This window comes from Carcharhinus amblyrhynchos, chromosome 14 (genome assembly GCF_965287045.1).
Source record: "Carcharhinus amblyrhynchos chromosome 14, sCarAmb.v2.hapA, whole genome shotgun sequence".
In the NCBI taxonomy this organism is placed as follows: Eukaryota; Metazoa; Chordata; class Chondrichthyes; order Carcharhiniformes; family Carcharhinidae; genus Carcharhinus; species Carcharhinus amblyrhynchos.
Window position 1 is genome coordinate 64,341,672 of NC_137337.1, and position 25,527 is coordinate 64,367,198.

The 25,527-nt window shown below is 52.3% G+C and overlaps 1 protein-coding gene across 1 annotated transcript in view; it reads left to right on the forward strand.

Moving 5' to 3' along the window:
* LOC145352743 (pleckstrin homology domain-containing family H member 1-like) overlaps positions 1-25,527 on the forward strand; it is a 150,184-nt gene that overhangs the window by 75,457 nt on the left and 49,200 nt on the right. Inside the window, exons 7-11 of the mRNA XM_080203010.1 lie at positions 6,980-7,944; positions 13,775-13,853; positions 20,620-20,711; positions 22,271-22,421; positions 24,256-24,395. Coding sequence (XP_080059136.1) covers positions 6,980-7,944; positions 13,775-13,853; positions 20,620-20,711; positions 22,271-22,421; positions 24,256-24,395 — 1,427 coding nt within the window. The remainder of the gene's footprint in view (positions 1-6,979; positions 7,945-13,774; positions 13,854-20,619; positions 20,712-22,270; positions 22,422-24,255; positions 24,396-25,527) is intronic.

Consider the following 25,527-nt stretch of genomic DNA (forward strand, 5'->3'; position numbering starts at 1 on the left):
GCACTGAACCAGGGCTTGGAGCCATCACTGGCTGGCCCAGTGGTGCAATGTAACCCAACGGTGATCCATGAACAGTGATATTATTCCTGAGTCTGGAAGTGGGTCACTTGGCTGGAGGAGCAAACATAGATAGGAGTGATATAGAAGCTGGAGGGGGTTAGAGAAATGGAGGGCTGAAGGAGGTGACAGAGATATGGAGGTGGGTGGAGAATGGTGGAGGTTAGAGAGATAGGGAGAGTGTAGGGGCTGGAGAAAGTTACAGAGATATGGAGGTATGTAGGGGCTGGAGGAGGTTACAGAGATATGGAGGTGGGTGCAGGATGGTGGAGGTTAGAGAGATAGGGAAGGTTGTAGGATTGGACGAGGCTACTGAGATTGGGAGGTGTGTAGGGGCTGGAGGAGGTTACAGAGATAGGGAGGTATGTAGGGGCTGGAGAAGATTGCAGAGGTAGGGAGGATTGCAAGGATTGGAGGAGTTTACAGAGATATGGATGTGTGGAGGGGCTGGAGGAGGTTGCAAAGATAGGAGATTGTTTAGAGGCTGGAGGGAAGTTACAAAGATATGGAGGTATGTGGGAGCTGGAGGAAGTTGCAAAAACAGGGAGGGTTGTATGGGCTGGAAGAGGTTTCATGTGGATGGATGTAAGGGCTGGAGGATGATGCAGAGATAGTGAGAGTGGTAGGGGCTGGAGGAGGTTACAGAGATATGGAGGTATGTAGGAGGTGAGGAGGATACAAAGAAAGGAAGTTGTGTAGGAGGTGGAGGAGATTACAGAGATAGGGAGGTATGTAGGGGCTGGAGGAGGTTACAGAGATATGGAGGTGTGTAGGGCTGGAGGTTTACAGAGATAGGGAGATATGTAGGGGCTGAAGGAAGTTACAGAGACATAGATGTACGTAAGGGTTGAAGGAGTTTTACAGAGATAGGGGGTGTATAGGGGCTAAAGGAGTTTACAGAGATATGGAGGTGTGTAGGGACTGGAGGAGGTTACAAAGAGGGAGATGTGTAGGAGCTCGAAGAGGTTGCAGTGGTGAGTTGTGTGGGGGCTGGAGGGGATTGCAGAGATAGGGAGGTTGTAGGGCTGGAGGGGATTGCAGAGATAAGGAGGTTGTAGGGAATGGAAGTGTTTTATAGAGATAGGGAGGTGTGTAGGTGCTGTTGGAATTACAGAGATAGGGGAGGTATTTAGGGGCTGGTGGAAGTTGTAGAGAGAAGGAGAGTTTTATGAAATGGAAGGTGTTTACAGAGCTAGGGAGAGAAAAAACAAGTTTATTTATTCATCACAAGTAAGGCTTACATTAACACTGCAATGAAGTTACTGTGAAAATTCCCTAGTCACCACACTCTGGCATCTGTTTGGGTCAATGCATCTAACTCGCACGTCTTTCAGACTGCGGGAGGAAACCCATGCAGACACAGGGAGAACATGTAAACTCCACACAGACAGTGACCCAAGCTGGGAATTGAATGCAGGTCCCTGGCGCTGTGAGGCAGCAGTGCCCCAAATGGCAGGGGCTGGAGGAGTTTACAAAGATTTGAAGGTGTGCAGGGGCTGAAGGCAGTCACAGAGATAGGGAGGTGTGTGCAGGCTGGAGGAGGTTATAGAGATAGGAAGGGCTGTAGGGGCTGGAGGAAGTATAGAGACAGAGAGGGGTGTGCAGGCTGGAGGAGGTTCTAGAGACAGGGAAAGCTGCAGGGGCTCCATATCACGATATGGAGGTGTGTAGTGACTGGAGGAAGTTATAGAGATACAGAGAGTTGTGGGGGCTGGAGAAGGTTACAGAATTATGAGGTGTTTAGTGACTGGAGGAGGCTATAGAAATAGGGAGGGTTGTAGGGGCTGGAGGAGTTTACAGTGATATGGAGGGTCTGTAGAGGCTGCAGGAGATTACAGAGATAAGGACAGTTGCAGAGGCTGGAGGAGGTTACAGCAATAGGGAGGTGTGTAGTGACTGGAGGAGGTGATTTAGATAGGGACGGTTGTAAGGGCTGGGAAGGTTGCAGAGATATGGAGGCGTGTATTGACTGGAGGAAGTTATAGAGATAGGGAGGTGTATAGTGACTGGAGGAGGTGACAGATAGGGAGGGTTGTAGGGGTTGGAGGAGTTTACAGTGATATGGAAGTGTGTAGTGACTGGAGGAGGTGACAGAGATAGGGAGGGCAGTAGAGGCAGGAGGAGTTTACAGTGATATGGAGGTGTGTAGGGACTGGAGGAGGTTACAGAGATAGGGAGGACAGTAGAGGCAGGAGGAGTTTACAGAGATAGGAAGGGTGGTAGGGGCTGGAGAAGGTTACAGAGATAGGAAGGGTGGTAGGGGCTGGAGAAGGTTACAGAGATAGGAAGGGTGGTAGGGGCTGGAGAAGGTTACAGAGGTACAGAGGGTAGTAGGAGCTGGAGGAAGTTGCAGAGATAGGGAGGATAACAGGGGCTGGAGGAGGCTGCAGAGATAGGGAGGGCTGTAGGGACTGGAGAAGGTTATGGATGTTTAACCCATTCACGCGTGAGATTGCATAAAAATGGATAAAATTGGCCGGAGTGGCCCAATATATTCCTGTGGGGGAGTGAAGAGAAAGGTGGGTGTGTACTGGACAGCCCATCCCATTTACACCATCACCATCAGCTAAAGCCCTCAAGGCAACGACCTTTATTACATTACAAGCTTAATTTGCCATCCCAGGTGAATGTGCAGCAAAAGGTAGAAACAAAGATGGCAGTGAGAGCATTTAAAAATATATGCATATATATGTGTATTTTTATCACAAATTGGAGCGCCCTTTAAAGATGGCATCCTGATCTCTGTGTATCAGGCCCTACCCTGCCCTAAACAGAATGACAGGGAAAACCACCCTCATGCTCCCCACAACCATCCAGAAACAGTGTGCTAAAGTGCTAAAGTCTGTAGCGAAAACTCAGCTGTGCTGCTGGAGAGCTACATGCTGATCTTCCCACCTCAGCCAGCACGCCACCCAATATCTTCAGTGTTTTGTAGATTTGAAGCCATCAGTTGTCTTGAACTAGCTTGTGTAGCTGTGAGAATCCAGTACGCCTGACTAGATGCAGTGATTTTATATATAGATACAGAGAGCTGTATCAACGCCCTGTATTTATATAATAACCCTGGAAAGTGTCACAGGGTGCTTAGCAGCAAGTCAGACCAATACTAACAGCAAGTCTCGGAAGGAGACATTCAGACAGCTGATCAGAACCTTAGTAAAGAGATAGATGGAGCAGCACCTTAGGAGGCAGGAGAGCTGGAAAGGTTAGTGGTAATGTCGCTGGATTAGTAAACCAGAGGCCCAGGTCTGACAGCACCTTTCAAACCAGTGACCACTACCACCTAAAAGGCAGCAGGGAGCACCACCACCAGCTGCCTCCAAGCCCACACATCATCCTGACTTGGAAAAAAATCATCATTCCTTCATTGACTCTGGGTCATAACCCTTGGACTTCCTTCCCTAACAGCACTGTGGGTGTACCTATGCCACGTGGAGACAGTGGTTCAGTAAGGCAGCTCACTACCACCTTCTCAAGGGCAATTAATGGCCCAGCCAGCGATGTCCACATCTCATGAACAAATATTTTTTTAAAATGAGAGCTGATAGAATTGAAATTCAGTTAATAAATCGGAAATTAAAGCATGTTCAGTAATGGTAAACCATTTAGGGAAGGAAATCTGCCATCCTTACCTGGTCTGGCCTACATGTGGCTCCAAATCTTCAAAAATGTAGTTGACTCTTAACAGTCCCCTGAATTGGCCCAGCAAGCCACTGAGTTCAAGGGCAGTTAGGGATGGACAATAAACGATGGCCTCACCAGCAATGCCCACATCTCATGAAAAAAAGCAGAGAAAAATAAAATTCTGTCAAGCAAGTTGGGACACTATAAGGAAGTGAAAGGTGCTGAATAAGTGCAAGTCACTAATGAAGCTGTACTGGAGCTCAGTCACTCTCATTTTCTGACAGGAATATTACCAAGGTTCACTCCCAAACAACATCAGTTATAGAAATGGCTCCGGTGGTAACAACCGAACTCATTACCTGAGGGATTGAATAGACAGACACTTAGTTGGCTTTGGAAATATCTAATCTTGCGGTTTAATGTTTGACCGTTTCCCTGACTGAGTGACTCAGCGGAACTCGGTAACAGATTTACAGGTCTGAAATGTAGTCCTGTGCCTTGTTATTCAATAACTAGGGATTAACAAATAGGAATGCCCATCAGCTTTCAGACATTGCCAATCCATCAGCTGAGCTGTTTTTTGCAACAAGAGAAATGAAGCAAGGGTCAGAACTGACGGATTTTCGTCAACACAATTTCATTTCTCAGATTGCAAGAACAAAGGGCGTGAATCCCTATCCTCGCCTTCGACATACTAAATGAGCCCCAGTTTTATCATGGGGTTCATTACAGTGGGCCCAAGTAGCTTGCTTTTAATGGTAGACTTGATGCCTGACTGTATGGGAACATAAGAAATGGGAGAAGGAATAAGCTATACAATGGCATAGTAGTTAGCACTGCTGTTTCACAGTGCCAGGGACCCGGGTTCAATTCCCAGCTTGGATCACTGTCTGTGTGGAGTTTGCATGTTCTCCTCGTGTCTGCGTGGGTTTCCTCTGGGTGCTCTGTTTTCCTCCCACAGTCTGAAAGCCGTGCTGGATAGGTGCATTGGCCATGTTAAATTCTCCCTCACTGTACCCGAACAGGCACTGGAGTGTGGCGACTAACTTCATTGCAACCTATTTACAACACTAATAAATAAACTTTAAGCGGACAGTCCAATGGTTCAGCCACTTCAACTTGCGTCCAATTCTGCATTTTCGGAAGGTTGCGAAGGCTTTAGAGAGAGTGCAGAAAGGATTCACGGGAATGGTTCCAGGGATGATGGAATTCTGTTATATGAGGATGGATTGGAGAAGCTGGGATTGCTCCCTAGGAGAAGAGGTTGAGGGGAGAGTTGATGGTGTTCAAAACCATGAGGGATCTGGACAGAGTAGTTAGGAAGAACCTGTTGCCATTGGGGGAAGGATTGAGAATGAGAGGATGTCAGTTGAACAGGAATGACACAAACACCAGAGGGATTGGAGAAAAAGCTGGTTTCACAGTCAATGGATAGGATCCTAATACACTGCCTGAGGGTGTGGGGGAGGCAGATTTAATCCTGACTTTCCAAAGGAAATTGGCTGATTATCTCCAGAGAGAACATTTGCAGGGCGACTGGGAAAATGCAGGAGATGGAACTAGCTGATGCTGAGAGCTGTCAAGGACACAGCAGGCAGAATGGCCTCCTTCTGTGTGACAACTGCTCAGTGATTCCAAGCAGCTCCTCAGGCCTGCTCTTCTTCTAACTGATCTTCTGCCTCAAACTCCACCTTCCTGCAGAACGCCCCATGTGTTAAACACATTTGTGTTCACACGTACCTCTGCAAACCTTCTTCTTGTCCTGCCTACTTCCATCACGCTGTTCTTGCCAAATCAAGAACAAAGAAAAGTCCAGCACAGGAACAGGCCCTTCGGCCCTCCAAGCCTGTGCCGCTCATGATGCCCTAACTAAACTGAAACAAAACCTTCTGCCCTTACTCGGTCTGTATCCCTCTATTCTCTCTGTGTCCATCCAGATGCCTCTTAAATGTTGCTAATGTGCTTCCTTCCACCACCTCCTCTATCAGCGCGTTCCAGGCCCCCACCACTCTCTGTGTGAAAATCTTCCCCCGTACATCTCCCTTAAACTTTCCCCCTCTCACCCTGAACCTGTGCCCCCTTGTAACTGACACTTCCACCCTGGGAAAAAGCCTCTGACTATCCACCCTGTCTGTGCCTCTCATCATTCTGTACACCTCTATCAGGTCTCCCCTCAGCCTCCGTCTTTCCTCTGAAAACAATTCTAGTTTGTTCAACCTCTCCTCATAGTCAACACCCTTGAGATCAGGGAACATCCTGCTGAACCTTCTTTGCATTCTCTCCAAAACTTCCACGTCCTTCTGGTAATGTGGTGACCAGAACTGCACGCAATACTCCAAATAAACCTATTAATTTTTCTTGGGGAAACTGCCAGTGTCAGTAGCATTTGTTTCTCATTCAGCTGAGGGACTTGACTTCTCCGAGGCAGGATATATATTCTCCTGCGGTGATGTGGGCGTGGGGGGTGGGGGTTCTGCAGCATATTCTCCTGGATGATATGGGGGGGAGGAGAATATTTTTGTGAAGAGTCATCTGCAACCCATTTGCCATGACCGCCCCACCCATAATCCCCACACCCAGCCCCAACATGCAAATTTTCCAACACACTCCAGTAATGCCCCCTTGCTACCACGCCCTTGCTCATCTCCCCCGCCCTCTGTCACCCCCCCCGCCCTCTGTCACACCCCCGCCCTCTGTCACACCCCCCGCCCTCTGTCACACCCCCTGCCCTCTGTCACACCCCCCCGCCCTCTATCACACCCCCCCGCCCTCTGTCACACCCCCCGCCCTCTGTCACACCCCCCGCCCTCTATCACACCCCCCCGCCCTCTGTCACACCCCCGCCCTCTGTCACAACCCCCGCCCTCTGTCACACCCCCCACCCTCTGTCACACCCCCCACCCTCTGTCTCACCCCCCCGCCCTCTGTCACACCCCCCGCCCTCTGTCACCCCCCCACACCCTCTGTCACACCCCCCACACCCTCTGTCACACCCCCCACCCTCTGTCACACCCCCCGGCCTCTGTCACACCCCCCCCGCCCTCCGTCACACCCCCCGCCCTCTGTCACACCCCCTGCCCTCTGTCACCCCCCCCCACCCTCTGTCACCCCCCCCCCCCCCGCCCTCTGACACACCCCCCCGCCCTCTATCATTTCCCAATCCACAGTCGCTCTGTGTTAAGCCTGCACTCACTGCCCAATTAGCAGTTGATTGAGGAACTATCTCCAGCAGAGTTGAAGCTGACTGTTACAGTCCGCTGGGGCTCAGAGTAACACAGACTGATTTTATATTGAACAGATTTACAAGGCAAGAGACCAGGAGCAGACGTGACAGAAACCTCAGAAACTTCTCCTGTGCCACCGAGTCCACAGGCCCTCCCCACCCTCGAGAAACCCGAGCAGGCGGCAAAGTTGCCCTCCGAGGACCGGAAGGAGGTGCTCCAGCAGAGCTCTAGGGTAACGGCGGAGGAAGGGAGCCTGGGCGCTACACAGGATCAGCGGAGCGGCAGTCCGGCCCAGTCAGCCGCAAGGACAGAGGCCTGCAGTTTGGAGCCTGTGGGGTCATCCCCTGACGGTCAGCCAGGAGTCACAGCGGAAAGCAGCTCCCGGCTCGAGGGAGCGAGGGCCGAACAGGCTCCTTTACGGACGGCTAAAGAGCCCACTGTACCGAAAGCGTCGGCGGACAACAAGAGTACCTCACCGAGCACCGTGCAGCCCGCCACGGACCAGGATGCTTCATCCGATGAACTCAGCAGCAAGCTCCGCTCGCAGAGGCTGGACTCTTCCTCCTCCTCAAGTGAGACCAATGCGCTAAGCCCCGGTGTTGCCCCCGTGCCGGCGGTTAAACTGCCCTCGCCAAGGCCCGTTCTGCCGACCTTCACCGCCAAGGAGGGCAGCATTGGCACCAGCATGACCCTGCCCAAGGTGCGGACTCCGTTGGTGCCGAGGGACAGCATCCAGCTGGCGAAGAAACACTACAGCCAGCCGCAGCCCGGTGTGGAGAGGTTCAACCACATCGTCTGTATCGACATCTGCTCCCTCAAGCCCGTGGCGTTCCCACGGCAACCCGTCCAGGTCCAGGAGACGGACATCGATGACGTTCCCGAGCAGATGGAAACTGAAGAGTGTGATGCCTGTCCCAAACAGGAGCTCTGCTCTCCATCGCCAGCCCTGTCGAAAGAGGAGGCGCTGGATCCTGAAAACACCAACCGTGTCTCGATCAGCAAACCTCCACCACCACCCTTACATCGCTTCCCCTCATGGGTAAGATTAAACATTTCCCACACAACGTTCCGAATCAGTCTCCCCGTGGATCCAGCCGTCTCGATGTAACAACCCTCAGGCCTGCGCCTACCTCCCAGCTTTCCTTTTTATTCAAACAATTCATCAAAATGTATCCAACATACAGTATAACTTCATAACAATAAATTGTGAAATCACAAACTAGGATAGACATAATACAACAGCAAACAACTCCCTTCCAATAGGAATGGAATCCGCTGTAAGTTATCTATAACCTTCCGGGGCTTCACCTTCTTGGGCAAGGCCTCCCGGGGCAAGGCCTCCCTGGGCTAAACCTGCTGGGGTTAGGCCTCCCGGGGCTAGCCTTTTCGGGGCTAAGCCTTTTGGGGCTCGGCCTCCCGGGGCTAGGCTTTTCGAGGCTAAGCCTTCTGGGGCTAGGCCTCCCGGGGCTAGGTCTCCCGGGGCTAGGTCTTTTGGGGCTAGGCATTCTGGGGCTGCGCCTCCCGGGGCTAGGTCTTCCAGAGTTTTGAGTCCCAGGGCTAAGCCTTCCAGGGCTAGACCTTCTGGGGCTAGGCCTTCCTCGGCTATGCCTTCCATGGTTTTGCCTCCCAGGGCTCGGCCTTCTTGGGCTATACCTTCTGAGACTATGCCTTCCAGAGTTTTGCCTCCCGAGACTAGGCCTTCCAGGGCTATGGCACATGTCCCTCCCAAGGATTTAATTTTTTCACTCTTTCACTGGATGCAGGTGTCATTTGCTGGGCCATCATTGATTGTCCCTTCCAAAGATTAAGGGAGCAGAATCCCCTCCCCTCTACCCCAGTATAATGGGGCTTCCCACCCCAGTGTAACAGCATGCTCTCTCTCTCATCTCCTGTTTAATAGGGCTTTCCCTCCCCCAGTTCCCCTCCCCCAGTATCCAGGGTTGTGAGGGTGGCGGAGTGAGGGAGGGTTGGGTGGGACAGTGTCAGCGGGAGAGTGGAGGCAGTGGGGTGAGAGTTGGAGGGACTGGGGGATGAAGGGTTAATATAGTATTTGACTTCTGGATTATGCAGACATTCAGTTCCAATGCATCCACTTTGTGGTTTAATAGAGGTCGGTTTATGTTTTTTTACTCCATTCTTAAAGTTACAAAGCCATTTCTCAGAGTGGATCCGGCAAAGCCAAATCCATTCCCCGCTTACTCCAAAAACCAAATTCAAATTCCAATTGAATCCAATTCAAGGTCCCCACAGAGAGACAAACAAGATCCAAGCTGACAAGATGAGGCATTGCACCTACGTTGGGCTTCATCTGATGCTTGATCTTAGCTACAAAGCTGCATGCCTTCAAGTAAACCATTCTTCTGGCCTTAATCAGTACATTAATTAGTAAATATCACCACATCTACTGTCTTGTATGGACAGCAAATAAGTATTTTTGTTATTCATTTATGGGATATAGGTGTTGCTGTCTAGGCCAGCATTTATTGCCCATCCCTAATTGCCTTTGAGAAGGTGGTGATAAGCGGCCTTCTTGAATGACTCCAGTCCATATGGTGTGGGTACACCCGCGGTGCTGTTAGGGAGGGCGTTCTAGGATTCTGACAGAGACAGTGGAGGAACAGTATCCAAGTCAGGATGGTGAGTGCCTTGGAGGGGAACCTCCAGGTGGTGGTGTGCCCAGATACTGGCTGCTGTCCTTGCCTTAGACGGTGGAGGTTATGAATTTGAAAAGTGCTGTCAAAGAACTCTTAGTGAATTGCTGCAGTGCATCTTGTAAGTGGTACACACCACTGCTGCTGTGTGTTGGGGGTGGAGGGAGTGAATGTTTGTAGGTGGTACACACCACTGCTGCTGTGTGTTGGGGGTGGAGGGAGTGAATGTTTGTAGATGGGGTGCCAATCCTGCTTTGTCCTGGATGATGTCGAGCTCCTTGAGTGTTGTTGGAACCGCACTCTTCCAGGCAACTGGAGAGCATTCCATCACACTCCTGACTTGTGCCTTGTAGATGATGGAAAGGCTTCGGAAGTCAGGAGGGGAGTTATTTTTTTCCTGGGTTTTGGAAATGTAGCACCTGAAAGGAGGTGAGACTAAATGAATGGAGGAGACAACTTTTTACTTCTATTCCTTTCATGGGATGTGGGCATCGCTGGCAAGGGCAACATTTGTTGAGCATCCCTAATTGATCTAGAGTGGTTCACTTGATCATTTCAGAGGTCAGTTAGGCGTCAACCACATTGCTGTGGGTCTGGAGTCACATATAGGCCTGACCGGCTAAGGATCCTTACCTGGTCAGGCTTACCTGTGACTCCAGACCCACTAGAGAGGGGTGGTGAGGGATTGGGATTGGACTGGGAGAAGTAGTCCTGTTCCTGCTGCAGGAGAGATGGTGACCTGGTGCTAATATTACTGGACTAGTAATTCAGAGGAATGCTTTGGGACGTGGGTTCAAATCCCACCACAGCAGCTGGTGAAATTTAAATATAATTAAATTAAAAACTAGTCTAAGTAAAGGTGACCATGAAACCATTGTTGTAAAAAAAAGTCTGGTTCACTAATGTCCTTTAGGGAAGGAAATCTGCCGTCCTTACCTGGTCTGGCCTACACGTGACTCCAGATCCACAGCAATTTGCTTAACTCTGACCTCTGAAATGGCCCAGCAAGCCACTCAGTTCAAGGCCAATTAGGGAATACAGGGTGGCACGATGACACAGTGATGAGCACTGCTGTCTCACAGCCCCAGAGACCTGGGTTCAATTCCCAGCTCGGGTCACTGTCTGTGTGAAGCCTCCATATTCTCCCCATCTCCTCGGTTTCCTCCCAGAGTCGGAAAGGCGTGTTGGTTAGGTGAACTGGCCATGCTAAATTCCCCCTCAGTGTACCCGAACGGGTGTCAGAGTGTGGCGACTAGGGGATTTTCACAGTAACTTCATTGCAGTGTTAATGTAAGCCTACTTCTACCACTAATAAACTTTACAGTGTGGTTGACTCTGAACTGCCCTCTGAAATAGCCTCAAACCACTCAGTTCAAGAGCAATTTTGGGATAGACAACAAATGCCAACCTTGCCCATGAAAGAATGAAGATTTTTTTAAAAAAGGATCATCATGGGTGAACAGTGAGCATCTGCTATCACATTGTGAGTTGGCATCTTGACCTATCTGGTACATGGTTGGGTCAGCACCCTTAAACTGAGCTGTTCACTCTCCCAGATCCTCCAGCCAGCCAGGGGGCAGACCCACCTTCCTCAAGAGTGTACCTGACCAGCTCCTGACCAGAACTTCCCCCCCTTCCTCCCCCATTCACCCCAGGAGCACTGCCTGGAGTTGCCACGGAAACACACTAGGTGATTATGCGGTTCCCGCCTTGAGGAGATGGTTAGCTGATTCCTCAAACACAGGCAGCTTTTTTGTTAACCAAAACACAGGAAGGCACCAATTACTGGGATTACATATCTGAGCTTCCTTGGGAAACTGACTCATGGTGTACGTGGCTTCAGTCTATAAGTACTGTCTATCGGATGGCTGTTCTATATGTGGAATCGTTTAAGTATGGGCTGCGTTTTCCACAGCTGGATGCTTCACTTTGACTGGTCAAATTGGCCCACTGCCATTTAACAGCCCTTGGGTTTTAATTGGTTAAATCCGGGTGTCCACCTCCATCGCCTGGCCACCAGACCGTCACTGAGTGACCCAGACACTTGGCCCTGGCCTCCACAGCCTCCAGACCAATACCTGTGGAGCTGGCAAGTAGGTGTACACCATTGCCATGGCAACCAATCCTTTTACAAGCCCAGGGATGGGGTGGGGTGGGGTGGGGAGGGCCGGGGGTGGGGTGGGGTGGGGGGGGGTGGAGGGGAGAGGGGGGTGACAAAGTGGCAAAATGCAGTCCTATTTAGCAGAGCAAATAGTTGAACAGATCTTATTCATCATGAATCACATGTGACCATGTAGGAACTACAGCACAGAAACAGGCCATTCAGCTCCCTGTCAGTGCTCAAGCTGCATTTGAGTCACCCCCCCCCCCCCCCCCCCACCCCTCGCTATCCAATTCGACCAGCATATCCTTCCACCCCTTTCTCCCTCGTCTTTATCCAGCTTCCCTGAAGTACATCAACTCCATTCCCGGTGGTAGCAACTCCCACATTCCACCCACTCTCTGGGTGACAGCGTTTCTCCCGGATTTCCGATTGGATTTGTTAGTGATTATCTTATATTCATCACTCCTACTTTTGGCTCCTTCACATGTGAAAGCATCTCTACATCTACCCAATCAATACTTGATAAATAGAAACATCTCTATCAGGCCATCTCTTAGTCTTATCTGCAGATACCATACCCCCAGCCTGTTTAGGTCACCCTGATATCAATATTCTGACTTCAATCTTCATTTGCTCTGCCCACTTTCGACATTCCAGAATTAAACTGTGTCCATTGTACGCGTGTGTGTGTATATGTGTTTGTGTGTATATGTGTTTGTGTGTGTGTACGTGCTTGTGTGTGTGTGTGTACATGCTCGTGTGTGTGTACGTGCTTGTGTGTGTATGTGTTTGTGTGTGTGTGTGTACGTGCTCGTGTGTGTGTACGTGCTTGTGTGTGTATGTGTTTGTGTGTGTGTGTACGTGCTCGTGTGTGTGTACGTGCTTGTGTGTGTGTGTTTGTGTATGAGTGTGTACGTGCTTGTGTGCATGTGCGTGCTTGTATGTGTGTGCATGTTTGTGTGTGTGTACGTATTTGTGTGTGTGTGCACGTATTTGTGTGTGTGTGCGTGCTTGTGTGTGTGTACGTGTTTGTGTGTGTGTGTGTGTGCTTGTGTGTGTGTCTGTAATCCCTAAAAATAATCCAACAGAAATGCCCTGTATCTTGACCTCTTTGCAGTCTTTGACACAGTCAGTTACATCACCCTCGTTGAATGCCTCTCCTCCAGTGTCCAGCTCAGCACAAACCCCAGCTCTGTCTTTCTTAAGCTCTTTTAACCATTCAGTTATTGTTTCTCATGGGCAACACACAGGGAGGCCATGCAGCCCATCGTGTGTGCTGGCTATTTCCAACTAGCCCAATTCCCCCACTCTTTATCCATTGTGCAGTTCATTATTTCCCTTTTGGAGGTTGGGAGACGGTCAGACCACACACGGGGCTATTCCTGTAACCCTCCCGGGAACCCAGAATCCCTGTCCCAAGGGGAGACAGTGGGAGCGGAGCACAAGGTGAAATTTAAAGGAAGATCTCCACCAGGAATAACCAACGTGGAAAACCTGACCAGTAGCAATCCTCCGAGGGATAGGCAGACGGATATCTTATTCTCCATGGTGTGGGTGTCACTGCATGGCTGCTCCTGGTTAGTGTCTGGGTTAAAGAAAGGAATACATTTACTCAGCAACTTTCACAACCTCAGGAAGTCCCAAAATTCATTGCAACCCGATGAGGTGTTGTAGCGCAGGAAATGCAGCAACCAGTCCGCGCACAGCAAGATTCCACACACTCTGATCAGGCTGAGGTTACCTGTTCCAGCCCATGTCAGCTAAGGGATAAATAATGGCCACGACTGCGAGGAGAACACTTCCTGCTTTTCTTCAAAGTCACTCCATGGGACAGGGCCTCAATTTAAAGTCTCATCTGAAAAACGCGCCTCTGACAGTGCAGCACTCCCTCCGCGCTGGCCCACGTTTTGTGCTCAAGTCCTGGGGTGGGGCTTGAACCCACAATCTTCTGACTCAGGAGAAGGTGTGCCGCGGTGAGTGAGACTCCCCCCTCCAGGTTAAATAGTTATACTTCTCTGCCCCTTATTCAAACGGGGATTGTGTTTTGAGATGAGTGGTGTGAGCTTTGTACTCAGGGACTGGCCCCCAAATGAGTCTCTCCCTTGTCTTTACAGGAGGGTCGGATCTATGCCCTGGCCAAGTCTGGCATGAGGATGTCGGAGGTGACCTTCGGAAGCAGCTCCTCTAAGAGACGTAAGTGTAGCTGTTTGAGGGGCGCCATCCCTCAACTGCAGGCCCGGATGGCTATGTAGCTCTCAGATGGTGGGTATGAGGCAGAATCATTCAGTCAGTGCTCGGCTGGTGAGGCTCCATACCCTACCCAGCACAGAGGGAACACCAGGAAACCCATCACCTCAACTGATTGTGAGGCCTCTTCACTTGGTATAGTTATAGGAAAGACTTGCCTTTCTGTGGCATCTTTTCCAACTTGAAGATATTACAACCAATTAAATACTTTTGAAGTGTAGTCATTGGAAGGCAACACTTAGTTGGTGCATAGCAAGATCCCATAAGCAGCGTTAAGAGAACAATAATCGGTTTTATGTGCTGGCGGTGGATAAATATTATCCAGGACAGAGGAGAAACTTCCTTGCACTCGAACTATAAAATCTATAAAATCTTTCTACATCCACCTGAGAGGCCCTCGATTTAACCTCACAGCTCAAAGGTAGCATCTCTCTCACTGCAGCGCTCCCTCAGTGCAGCACTCCCTCAGTGCAGCGCTCTCTCAGTGCAGCGCTCCCTCAGTGCAGCGCTCTCTCAGTGCAGCGCTCCCTCAGTGCAGCACTCCCTCAGTGCAGCGGTCCCTCAGTGCCGCGCTCTCTCAGTGCCGTGCTCCCTCAGTGCAGCGCTCCCTCAGTGCCGCGCTCCCTCAGTGCAGCGCTCCCTCAGTGCAGCACTCCCTCAGTGCAGCGCTCCCTCAGTGCCGCGCTCTCTCAGTGCCGTGCTCCCTCAGTGCAGCGCTCCCTCAGTGCCGTGTTCCCTCAGTGCAGCGCTCCCTCAGTGCAGCACTCCCTCAGTGCAGCGCTCCCTCAGTGCCGCGCTCCCTCAGTGCCGCGCTCTCTCAGTGCCGCGCTCCCTCAGTGCAGCGCTCCCTCAGTGCCGCGCTCCCTCAGTGCAGCGCTCCCTCAGTGCAGCGCTCCCTCAGTGCCGCGCTCCCTCAGTGCAGCGCTCCCTCAGTGCCGCGCTCCCTCAGTGCAGCGCTCCCTCAGTGCCGCGCTCCCTCAGTGCAGCGCTCCCTCAGTGCAGCACTCCCTCAGTGCCGCGCTCCCTCTGTGCAGCGCTCCCTCAGTGCAGCGCTCTCTCAGTGCCGTGCTCCCTCAGTGCAGCGCTCCCTCAGTGCAGCGCTCCCTCAGTGCAGCGCTCTCTCAGTGCCGCGCTCTCTCAGTGCAGCGCTCCCTCAGTGCAGCGCTCTCTCAGTGCCGCGCTCCCTCAGTGCCGCGTTCTCTCAGTGCAGCGCTCTCTCAGTGCCGCGTTCTCTCAGTGCCGCGCTCTCTCAGTGCCGCGCTCCCTCAGTGCAGCGCTCTCTCAGTGCAGCGCTCTCTCAGTGCCGCGTTCTCTCAGTGCCGCGCTCTCTCAGTGCCGCGTTCTCTCAGTGCAGCGCTCTCTCAGTGCAGCGCTCTCTCAGTGCCGCGTTCTCTCAGTGCCGCGCTCTCTCAGTGCCGCGCTCCCTCAGTGCAGCGCTCTCTCAGTGCAGCGCTCTCTCAGTGCAGCGCTCTCTCAGTGCTGCACTCCCTCAGTGCAGCGCTCCCTCAGTGCAGCGCTCCCTCAGTGCAGCGCTCTCTCAGTGCTGCACTCCCTCAGTGCCGTGCTTCCTCAGTGCTGCGCTCTCTCAGTGCCGCGCTCCCTCAGTGCTGTGCTCTCTCAGTGCAGCGCTCTCTCAGTGCTGTACTCCCTCAGTGCGCCGCTCCCTCAGTGCAGCGCTCCCTCAGTGCAGCGCTCCCTCAGTGCAGCGCTCCCACAGTGCAGCGCTCTCTCAGTGCCGTGCTTCCTCAGTGCAGCGCTCTCTCAGTGCTGCACTCCCTCAGTGCAGCGCTCCCTCAGTGCAGCGCTCCCTCAGTGCAGCGCTCCCTCAGTGCAGCGCTCTCTCAGTGCTGCACTCCCTCAGTGCAGCGCTCTCTCAGTGCCGTGCTCCCTCAGTGCCGTGCTCTCTCAGTGCAGCGCTCTCTCAGTGCTGTACTCCCTCAGTGCGCCGCTCCCTCAGTGCAGCGCTCCCTCAGTGCAGCGCTCCCTCAGTGCCGCGCTCCCTCAGTGCAGCGCTCCCTCAGTGCAGCACTCTCTCAGTGCAGCGCTCCCTCAGTGCCGTGCTCCCTCAGTGCAGCGCTCTCTCAGTGCTGCCCTCCCTCAGTGCAGCGCTCCCTCAGTGCAGTGCTCCCTCAGTGCAGCGCTCTCTCAGTGCTGCACTCCCTCAGTGCAGCGTTCTCTCAGTGCTGCACTCCCTCAGTGCAGCGCTCCCTCAGTGCAGCGCTCCCTCAGTGCAGCGCTCCCTCAGTGCCGCGCTCCCTCAGTGCAGCGCTCCCTCAGTGCAGCGCTCTCTCAGTGCTGCACTCTCTCAGTGCCGTGCTTCCTCAGTGCTGCGCTCTCTCAGTGCCGCGCTCCCTCAGTGCCGTGCTCTCTCAGTGCAGCGCTCTCTCAGTGCTGTACTCCCTCAGTGCGCCGCTCCCTCAGTGCAGCGCTCTCTCAGTGCAGCGCTCCCTCAGTGCCGTGCTTCCTCAGTGCTGCGCTCTCTCAGTGCTGTACTCCCTCAGTGCGCCGCTCTCTCAGTGCTGCACTCCCTCAGTGCAGCGCTCTCTCAGTGCTGTACTCCCTCAGTGCGCCGCTCCCTCAGTGCTGCCCTCTCTCAGTGCAGCGCTCTCTCAGTGCTGCACTCCCTCAGTGCAGCGCTCTCTCAGTGCTGCACTTCCTCAGTGCTGCGCTCTCTCAGTGCTGTACTCCCTCAGTGCGCCGCTCTCTCAGTGCTGCACTCCCTCAGTGCAGTGCTCTGAGCTATAGTTGGTGTCTGAAGGCACATGTGACATGCTGTGGGCTGATGACGATGTGGATGGCACAGTGGCGCATTAGTTAGCAATGCTGCCTCACAGCGCCAGGGACCCAAATTCGATTCCCATCTTGGGTCTCTCTCTATGTGGAGCCTGCACGTTCTCCCCATGTCTGCATGGGTTTCCTTTGGGTGCTTTGGTTTCCTCCCACAGTCCGAAAGATGTGCTGGTTAGATAGATTGGCCATGTTAAATTCTCCCTCAGTGTCCCAAGATGTCTAGGTTTGGTGGATTATTGATGGTAAATGTCCAAAGTTACGGGGATAGGGCAGTAGGTGGGCCTTGGTAAGATGCTCTTTTGGAGAGTCAGTGCAGACTCAATGGGCCGAATGGCTTCCTTCTGCACTGTAGTGATTCTATGATCCTGCTGGTGGATAGAGTCATAGAGGTTTACAGCGGGGAAACAGGCCCTTCGGCCCAACTTGTCCATGCTGCCCTTTCTTTTACTACTAAGCTAATCCCAATTGCCCATGTTTGGCCCATATCCCTCTATACCCATCTTACCCATGTAACTGTCTAAATGCTTTTTTAAAGACAAAATTGTACCTGCCTCTACTACTCCCTCTGGCAGCTTGTTCCAGACACTCACCACCCTCTGTGTGAAAAAAATTGTCCCTCTGGACACGTTTCTATCTCTCCCCTCTCACCTTAAGCCTATGACCTCCAGTTTTAGTCTCCCCTACCTTTGGGAAAAGATATTGACTATCTAGCTGATCTGTACCCCTCATTATTTTATAGACCTCTATAAGATTACCTCTAAGCCTCCTACGCTCCGGGGAAAAAAGTCCCAGTCTATCCAACCTCTCCTTATAATTCAAACCATCAAGTATCCTAGTAAATCCTAGGTTGTAGCATGCTTACTAAATGTATGCACGTGAACAGAATACTTCCCTCAGTAAATTGTCGCCGGGCTTAGTGCCCACCCCACGCGAGTTTACATCAGGCCTGAGGCCTGGGGTTGCCAACCCACCAGGATGGTCCCGGAGTCTTCAGGAGATTGAAGATTAATTTCCTGGGCGTGGAGAGAAAGATCCAGCAGAGAAACCATACCGGATGTTTTACTTTTACTCTCATTCTCTTCGAACATTGTTGTTGCTTGTTATTTATTGAGATAATGCAGACAGTAATGGAGAGCAGGAGGGCCAGGGGACGGTGTGTTGTCACGTGACAAAACCTTCAGGAATCCGTCTGACCAGAGTTGGTGAATTCAGCGAGGCCTCTTTTGAGTGGAGTTGCTTTGTGCAGAGTGGGTGGCCCCTCCGGGCATCCGGCTGGGACGCCTGGTTTTGACGGTGGGGGGGGGTCCTTCCTTACTTGTCCACTTGTGAGGTCAACAAGAAGCCTCTTGCAGTTGGCCGCACAGGGTGTTGACTCCTGCGCAGCCGACCCTGGGAAACCCTGCAGCTTAGCCAACAGGAGCAGCAGCGGTCCCCAGCGCCGTCCCTGCGCTTCACATCCCAGATAAAAGGAAGAGCTTTCCCCTGTAATTAAGCCTAAGGAATGTGGGCTGTGTTTACTGGTAAATCCTCACAAACTCCACTTCAAAGCCTGGAACCAACAGAAGGCACGAAGGCAGATCTGACGAGGAATCAAAGAGACAGCAGGGGAAGATGAATGCTAGGCCTTGGCAGAGATGAGCCTGTTTTCATCAGATTTAACTAGTGTCTCGTGGCCATTTTTGGACTGGCTATCTCCTTACACTCTCTGACCCCTTCACAGCCGAAGGCAGCAATTGCTGAACTCCCGGATTATTCTGGATGTGGGGGTGGCACGGTGGTTAGCACTGCGGCCTCACCGCGCCAGGGACCGGGGTTCAATCCCCGGCTTGGGTCACTGTGTGGAGGTTGCATGTTCGCCCCGTGTCTGCGTGGGTTTCCTCCGGGTGCTCCGGTTTCCTCCCATATTCTGAAAGGCCTGTTGATTAGGTGCATTGACCCCATCAGGCACTGGAATGTGGCGACTAAGGGAATTTCGCAGTAACTTCATTGCAGTGTTAATGTAAGCCTTACTTGTGACAATAATAAGTAAACTTTACCTCTGGTGCCCGTCTCGCTGATAAAAGAGTTTGGTGCCCACCCCTGCAGGTGTTATCCCAGATCACCTAAGATAGGGAGGGCTGATTGTAACCCTGCCCACACTCCTCACAGAAACCATGGGCAGCAGCATGGTGGCACTACTGCCTCACAGCGCCAGGGACCCAGGTTCTGTCTGTGTGGAGTTTGCACGTTCTCCTCATATCTGCGTGCGTTTCCTCCGGGAGCTCCAGTTTTCTCCCACAGCCAAAGTTGTGCGGGTCAGGTTGGTTGGCCATGCTAAATTGCCCCTTAACGTCCCGAGATGTGTAGACTAGAGGGATTAGCGGGGTAAATGTGTGGGGTTATGGGAATAGGGCCTAGGTGAGATTGTTGTTGATGCAGAGTCGATGGGCTGAATGGCCTCCCTTGCACTTTAGGGATTCTATGAATCTATGATGGATGGTTAAAAGAATGGCGATTAAAATGACCCGTGTTCCCAATCTGCCTGAGAGCTGCCCAGATCCCACTAACCGAGATTTTATCCAGGTTTTCCGAAAGCCAGCTAAGTCACCCACCCAAAGCTGGTCTGGTTCTTTGCCCAGCAGGCAGGCTGCTCCCAGGGTCACATCCAGGGCCTGGTCTGGGGTTGGGTCACATCCAGGGCCTGGTCTGAGTTTGGGATAAGAACAGTAAGAAATCTCACAACACCAGGTTAAAGACCAACAGATTTATTTGGTAGCACAAACTGTCGGAGTGTCAGTTCTTTTTCAGGTGAATCAGAAGAAGGAGTGAAAGCTCGTGGTACCAAATAAACCTGTTGGACTTTAACCTGGTGTTGTGAGACTTCTTACTGCGCTTAATTCAGTCGCATGCCGGCATCTCCACATCATTTGGGGTCAGATCCAGGGCCTGGTCTGGTCTCGGGGTCAGATCCAGGACCTGCTGTGGTCTCGGGGTCAGATCCAGGACCTGCTGTGGTCTCGGGGTCAGATCCAGGACCTGCTGTGGTCTTGGGGTCAGATCCAGGACCTGCTTGGTCTTGGGGTCAGATCCAGGATCTGCTGTGGTCTCGGGGTCAGATCTAGGACCTGCTGTGGTCTCGGGGTCAGATCCAGGATCTGCTGTGGTCTTGGGGTCAGATCCAGGATCTGCTGTGGTCTCGGGGTCAGATCCAGGACCTGGTCTGGTCCCGGGGTCACATCCAGGGCCTGGACTGATCCCAGAGCCCGGACTGATCCCAGGGCCCGGACTGATCCCAGGGCCCGATTCTCAGCCTAAGTGATAAAGGGCCTTTCACCTTGACCGTGTCTCCACTGAGCATTAACGGAAAGGTAGCGACCTCACAATGGGTCCAGAGGCCTAAAGAGTGGGAGCAATGCCTCCATTTTGAAAGGGCCCCCTGTTGGTTGTCAAAAGTGCCACCTGTTTCAATATGAAAATCAAGGTCCTGCGATGTAAATTGGAACACAATCCTGGTTTCTGGGGGGCTGCCTCTGGTTGGAACTCACTCTGACCCGGCTCAAGGGTGATAGAACCAAATAGACCCAGTAAAGGTAAGTGTTGGATTATGTTCATGGGCCTTGGAGGAGCAGGGGGCTGTAAAGTTATCGGTTGCGCCCCTCCCCCATGATCCCTTACATTGCTGGAGGTTTCCCTGGCCTGATATTTGAGGCCTTGATTTGGTGACAAGTCTGGTTGGTGCCCTGCAGTTTGCCTGCCAGAGTTAAAGTGCCTCAAATGTCTTGGCTTCAAGGGCAAGTCTCCAATTCTCCTCACTGTTAGAATATAGGGGATTGCCAGAAGTCAGATAGAATGCGGAGTGTGAGGGCTGGTTACAGTTTAGACCAGCACAGGTTAAGCTCTAAACCTTAATCCTTGTGCTAACCTTCTGCACTTTTCTCTCCAGTGTCAAACCTTCCCTCGAGTATAAGCTCTGGACCCTTCACACACCTCATTTACAAGAACGTGACCATCCCCGTCTACACCACCTTGAAAGGGGTAAGACCATAAACTGTTTTACAAAAGTATATTGACCAGGTACGGTGGCACAGCGGTTAGCACTGCTGCCTCGCAGCGTCAGGGACCTGGGTTCAATTCCCAATTTGGGTCATTGTCTGTGCAGAGTTTGCACATTCTCCCTGTGTCTGCGAGGGTTTCCTCCGAGTGCTCTGGTTTCGTCCCAGAATCCGAAGGACGTGCTGGTTAGGTGCATTGGCCATGGCAAATTCTCCCTCGGTGTACCCAAACAGGCAACTAGGGGATTTTCATTGTGAATTCATTGCAGTGTTAACGTAAGCCTCCTTGTGACACTAACAAATAAACTTTATATGACCCACAGGGAACGGAGTTAGGACTTTCCGAACCCTTCATAACCATGCCACTGGGGAGAGCTGTTCCCCTTTCATAGGAAAGGGAGGGCTGGCATTGTGGTGAAGGCAGGTTGTGCCTCAGGTTTTTGCAGCCACTTAACAGCTTCAGAATGTGGGAGTCACTGTTCCCTTCTCTACTCCAGTCCCTACCTGCAGTGCAAGCCTCCCCTTCCCCTCAGCCTCTGCAGGCCTCCCCTTCTCCTCAGCCTCTGCAGGCCTCCCCTTCCCCTCAGCCTCTGCAGGCCTCCCCTTCTCCTCAGCCTCTGCAGGCCTCCCCTTCCCCTCAGCCTCTGCAGGCCTCCCCTTCCCCTCAGGCTCTGCAGGCCTCCCCTTCCCCTCAGGCTCTGCAGGCCTCCCCTTCCCCTCAGCCTCTGCAGGCCTCCCCTTCTCCCTCAGCCTCTGCAGGCCTCCTCTTCCCCTCAGCCTCTGCAGGCCTCCTCTTCCCCTCAGCCTCTGTAGGCCTCCCCTTCCCCTCAGCCTCTGCAGGCCTCCCCTTCCCCTCAGCCTCTGTAGGCCTCCCCTTCTCCTCAGCCTCTGCAGGCCTCCCCTTCCCCCTCAGCCTCTGTAGGCCTCCCCTTCCCCTCAGGCTCTGCAGGCCTCCCCTTCTCCTCAGCCTCTACAGGCCTCCCCTTCCCCCTCAGCCTCTGCAGGCCTCCCCTTCCCCCTCAGCCTCTGCAGGCCTCCCCTTCTCCTCAGCCTCTGCAGGCCTCCCCTTCCCCCTCAGCCTCTGCAGGCCTCCCCTTCCCCCTCAGCCTCTGAATCTGGCCAGGTACCAGGCGGGAAGCAGAGAAAGAAAATTCAAATGAGGGTCCTGCCCCAAAAGCCCAGTGTCCCCTTTGTGGTCAGAAATGTGCCTCCTTGGAACTCCTTGTCCTTCCCACACCGAACGTACAGAAAACTGGTATTCCGTCTCTCAAATAGCCTGATGTTCCCCATCTCCCATAGTTTTACAATTAACGACCAAAAGTACTCAATAGAAAGTGAAGACAGCGAACAATTTGGTTTAAATTTCCATGATGATATTTCTCCCGGTTTAGCTCCTGGAGTCTCCAGGCCAATCCTGGAGTTTTAGCTCCAGGAGGCTGAGGCACAGCCTGAAGCTTTAGGCCCTCAGTGAAAGGTTGGGTCGGACATTTTTAACCCTTGTTGTTGGTCCAAAACGAATGACGGATTCTTCTCCTCCCACAGAAAGCCACACAGATCAGCAACATTCCCTTCCCGGATGAGTCCTCGGGATCTGACGACGACAGCAGCTCCCAAGCCAGTTTCCGAACATCCACCGTGGGCTCAGAGTCGAGGAAGAACAGCGGCCCTGGGAGCCCCCGAGCTGTGAAAAGAGGTAGGCAATCAGCGGGGCTGGAAACTGGAGTGGCTGGCATCAGTCCACAGTGGATAAAAGATAAAGAACCTGTCAGAACTTCCACAGAATCATAGAATCCCAACGGTGCAGAAGGAGGCCATTTGGCCCATTGAGTCTCCACCGACCACAATCCCACCCAGGCCCCATAACCCCGTGCATTTACCTCATATAATCCCCCTCACACTAAGGGGCGATTTAGTATGTCCGATTAACCTAACCCGCACGTCTTTGGATTGTGGGAGGAAACCGGAGCACCCGGAGGGAAACCCACACAGATACGGGGAGATTGTGCAAACTCCACACAGACGGTGACCAAGGCTGATTGTGTCTCTGGCACGGTGAGGCAGCGTTGCTAACCACCGTGCCACCCAAAAGCCCTTCACAGCCAACAAAATACTTCTGAAGTGTTGCAAAGTTGGAAATGCGGTCGCCAAATTGCGGGTGATCCCACTGAAGTAGCTACGGGGAAGACGATGATTTTGTGGTAATGTGACCGGCCTGGTAATCCCGAGGCCCAGGCTGCAGCGACACAAGTTCAAATCTCACCGTGGTAGAATTTAACTTCAGTGAATAGAATCTGGAATGGAAAAAGGCAGACCACTGCAGATGCGGGAATGTGAAACACGAACAGAAAATGCTGGAACTTTTCAGCGGGTCTGACAGGAGAGAGAATAGAGCCAACGTTTCGAGTCAGGGTCATCCAGGCTTGTAACGGTAGCTCCGTTCTCTCTCCGCAGCTGCTGTCAGACCTGCTGAGATTGAAAAGCTAGCTTCAGTGACATTGACCAGGAAACTATCGGCAGATGTTGTAAAAACCCATCGGGTCCTTTTGGAGTGGAAATCTGCCACCCTTACCCGGTCTGGCCTATACGTGACCCCAGAGCCACAGCAAGGTGGTTGACTCTTCAATGCCTTAAATTCATGGCAATCGAGGGGCAAACCTATAAAAGAATAGCGAAGGAAGATGATTGAAAGATTTAATAGGGTAGATGAGAGGGAAACAACTTTGTCCAGAGGGAAAGTCCAGAACCAGGGACATAGCCTTGAAATGAAAGGTTGGCAGTGAAATAGGAGTCACTCAGGGCTGGTGTCAGAGAGCACCCGTTCCTACAGAGGGCAATGGAAGTTGGAAATCTCATCCCCGTAAGGCTTTTAAGGCTGGGGAAAACTCGGTTGAAATTTTCAGGTCCAATTGCTGAATTTTTGTTGAGCAGCGATGCTGGGGAGCCTGGATTCAAGGTAGCACAATGGTTAGTACTGCTGCCTCACAGCACCAGGGACCCAGGTTCAATTCCAGCCACAAGTGACTGTCTGTGTGGAGTTTGCATGTTCTCCTCGTGTGTGCGGGGGTTTCCTCCAGGTACTCCAGTTTCCTCCCAAAGTCCGAAGATGTTGCGGGTTAGGTGGATTAGCCGTGCCAGGGATCCGGGTTCAATTCCACTGTCTGTGCAGAGTCTGCATAATCACCCCGTGTCTGTCTGGGTTTCCTCCGGCTGCTCCGGTTTCCTCCCACACTCCAAAGATGTGCGAGTTAGGGTTGATTGGCCATGGTGAATTAGTATCAGGGGATTAGCAGGGTGAATATGTGGAGGTACGGGGGATAGCACCTAGGTGGGATAGGTGTTGGTGCAGTCTCGATGGACCGAATGGCCTCCTCCTGCACTGTAAGGATTCGATAGATTCTATACTGATTCCACACTCTCCTGGCCATGAGTTCTAATCCTTTCATTAACTGCTCATCATTAAGGCCTGTGATGTGATGGAAACGGTTTATGATTGTGGGAGAAATCACCGTCTCTCTCTGTCTCTGCAGGAGTCTCGATGTCCTCGGTCAGTTCTGAAAGTGATTACGCCATCCCTCCTGACGCCTGCTCAGTGGACAGCGACTACTCGGAGCCGGAACACAAGCTCCTTCGAACCTGCTCCGTCTACTCGACAGAAAGCAACTGCAATGTGGGTGATCAGCTGATCCTTCTTCCCGTACATTAGGGCCACTGAATGAAGGATCAGGCATCAGTTTTACAACAGTGGTGGACAGTCTGCAGCCCCCAGAGCACAATGCAACCCATCTGGGTTCAGAGTGCGGCCCGTGAGACATTGCGTCGACGGTTGCCCACGCGAAGGGTTGCTACATTCTGCTGATTTCCTATTGTAGTTTTATTTCTTACCGGTGTGAAGAGAGAGAGTGCAAAGGAGGTCTTGAAGGTGTTGGCTGTGAGGAGAGGTTGAATAAACTAGGGTGTTCTCACTGGAAAAACGGAAGCTATGGGGAGACCTGATACAAAATGATGAGAGGCACAGCCAGGGTGGATAGTCAGAGGCTTTTTCCCAGGGTGGAAGTGTCAGTTACAAGGGGGCAGAGGTTCAAGGTGAGAGGGGGAAGGTTTCAGGGAGATGTACGGGGGGAGTTTTCCATGCAGAGAGGGGTGGGTCCCTGGGACGCGCTGCCAGAGGAGGTGGTGGAAGCAGGCACATTAGCAACATTTACGAGGCATCTGGATGGGTACGTGAATAGGGAGGGAATAGAGGGAGACGGACCAAGGGCAGAAGGGTTTTTTCAGTTTAGTTAGGGCATCATGATCGGCACAGGTTTGGAGGGCCGAAGGGCCTGTTCCCGTGCTGGACTTTTCTTTGTTCTTTGACCGAAATGATTCTCACATAAAGCACGGGTGGGTGAAGTGAGGCGCACGCTGATCGCTCACAACATTGACTGTGAGAGCCGTGCGCTCCCTCTGTGTCCAAAGTGTGAATATTTTTACCATTTGGAATTGATAGTTCAATTAATTTACAAACGAGCAAGCATTTTCTATAACTCGTTATGAAATATTCAGTGTGTATTAAATCTTGTTCGTGGATTAGTGAACAAGCTCGATTTCAGTCTCACGGCCCACTGAGATGTAGGAGGGACACAGTACATTGGGCTGCTGCGTACAGGGCCTGGGTGGGATTGTTATCAGTGCAGGCTCAATGGGCCGAATGGCCTCTTTCTGGGGATCCTAGGATTCACACGGCCCACTCACCACTCAAGGTTTCCTATCACTGTTCTCAGAGATTGGATAACCCATCCACTATCCCCAGGAGCCAT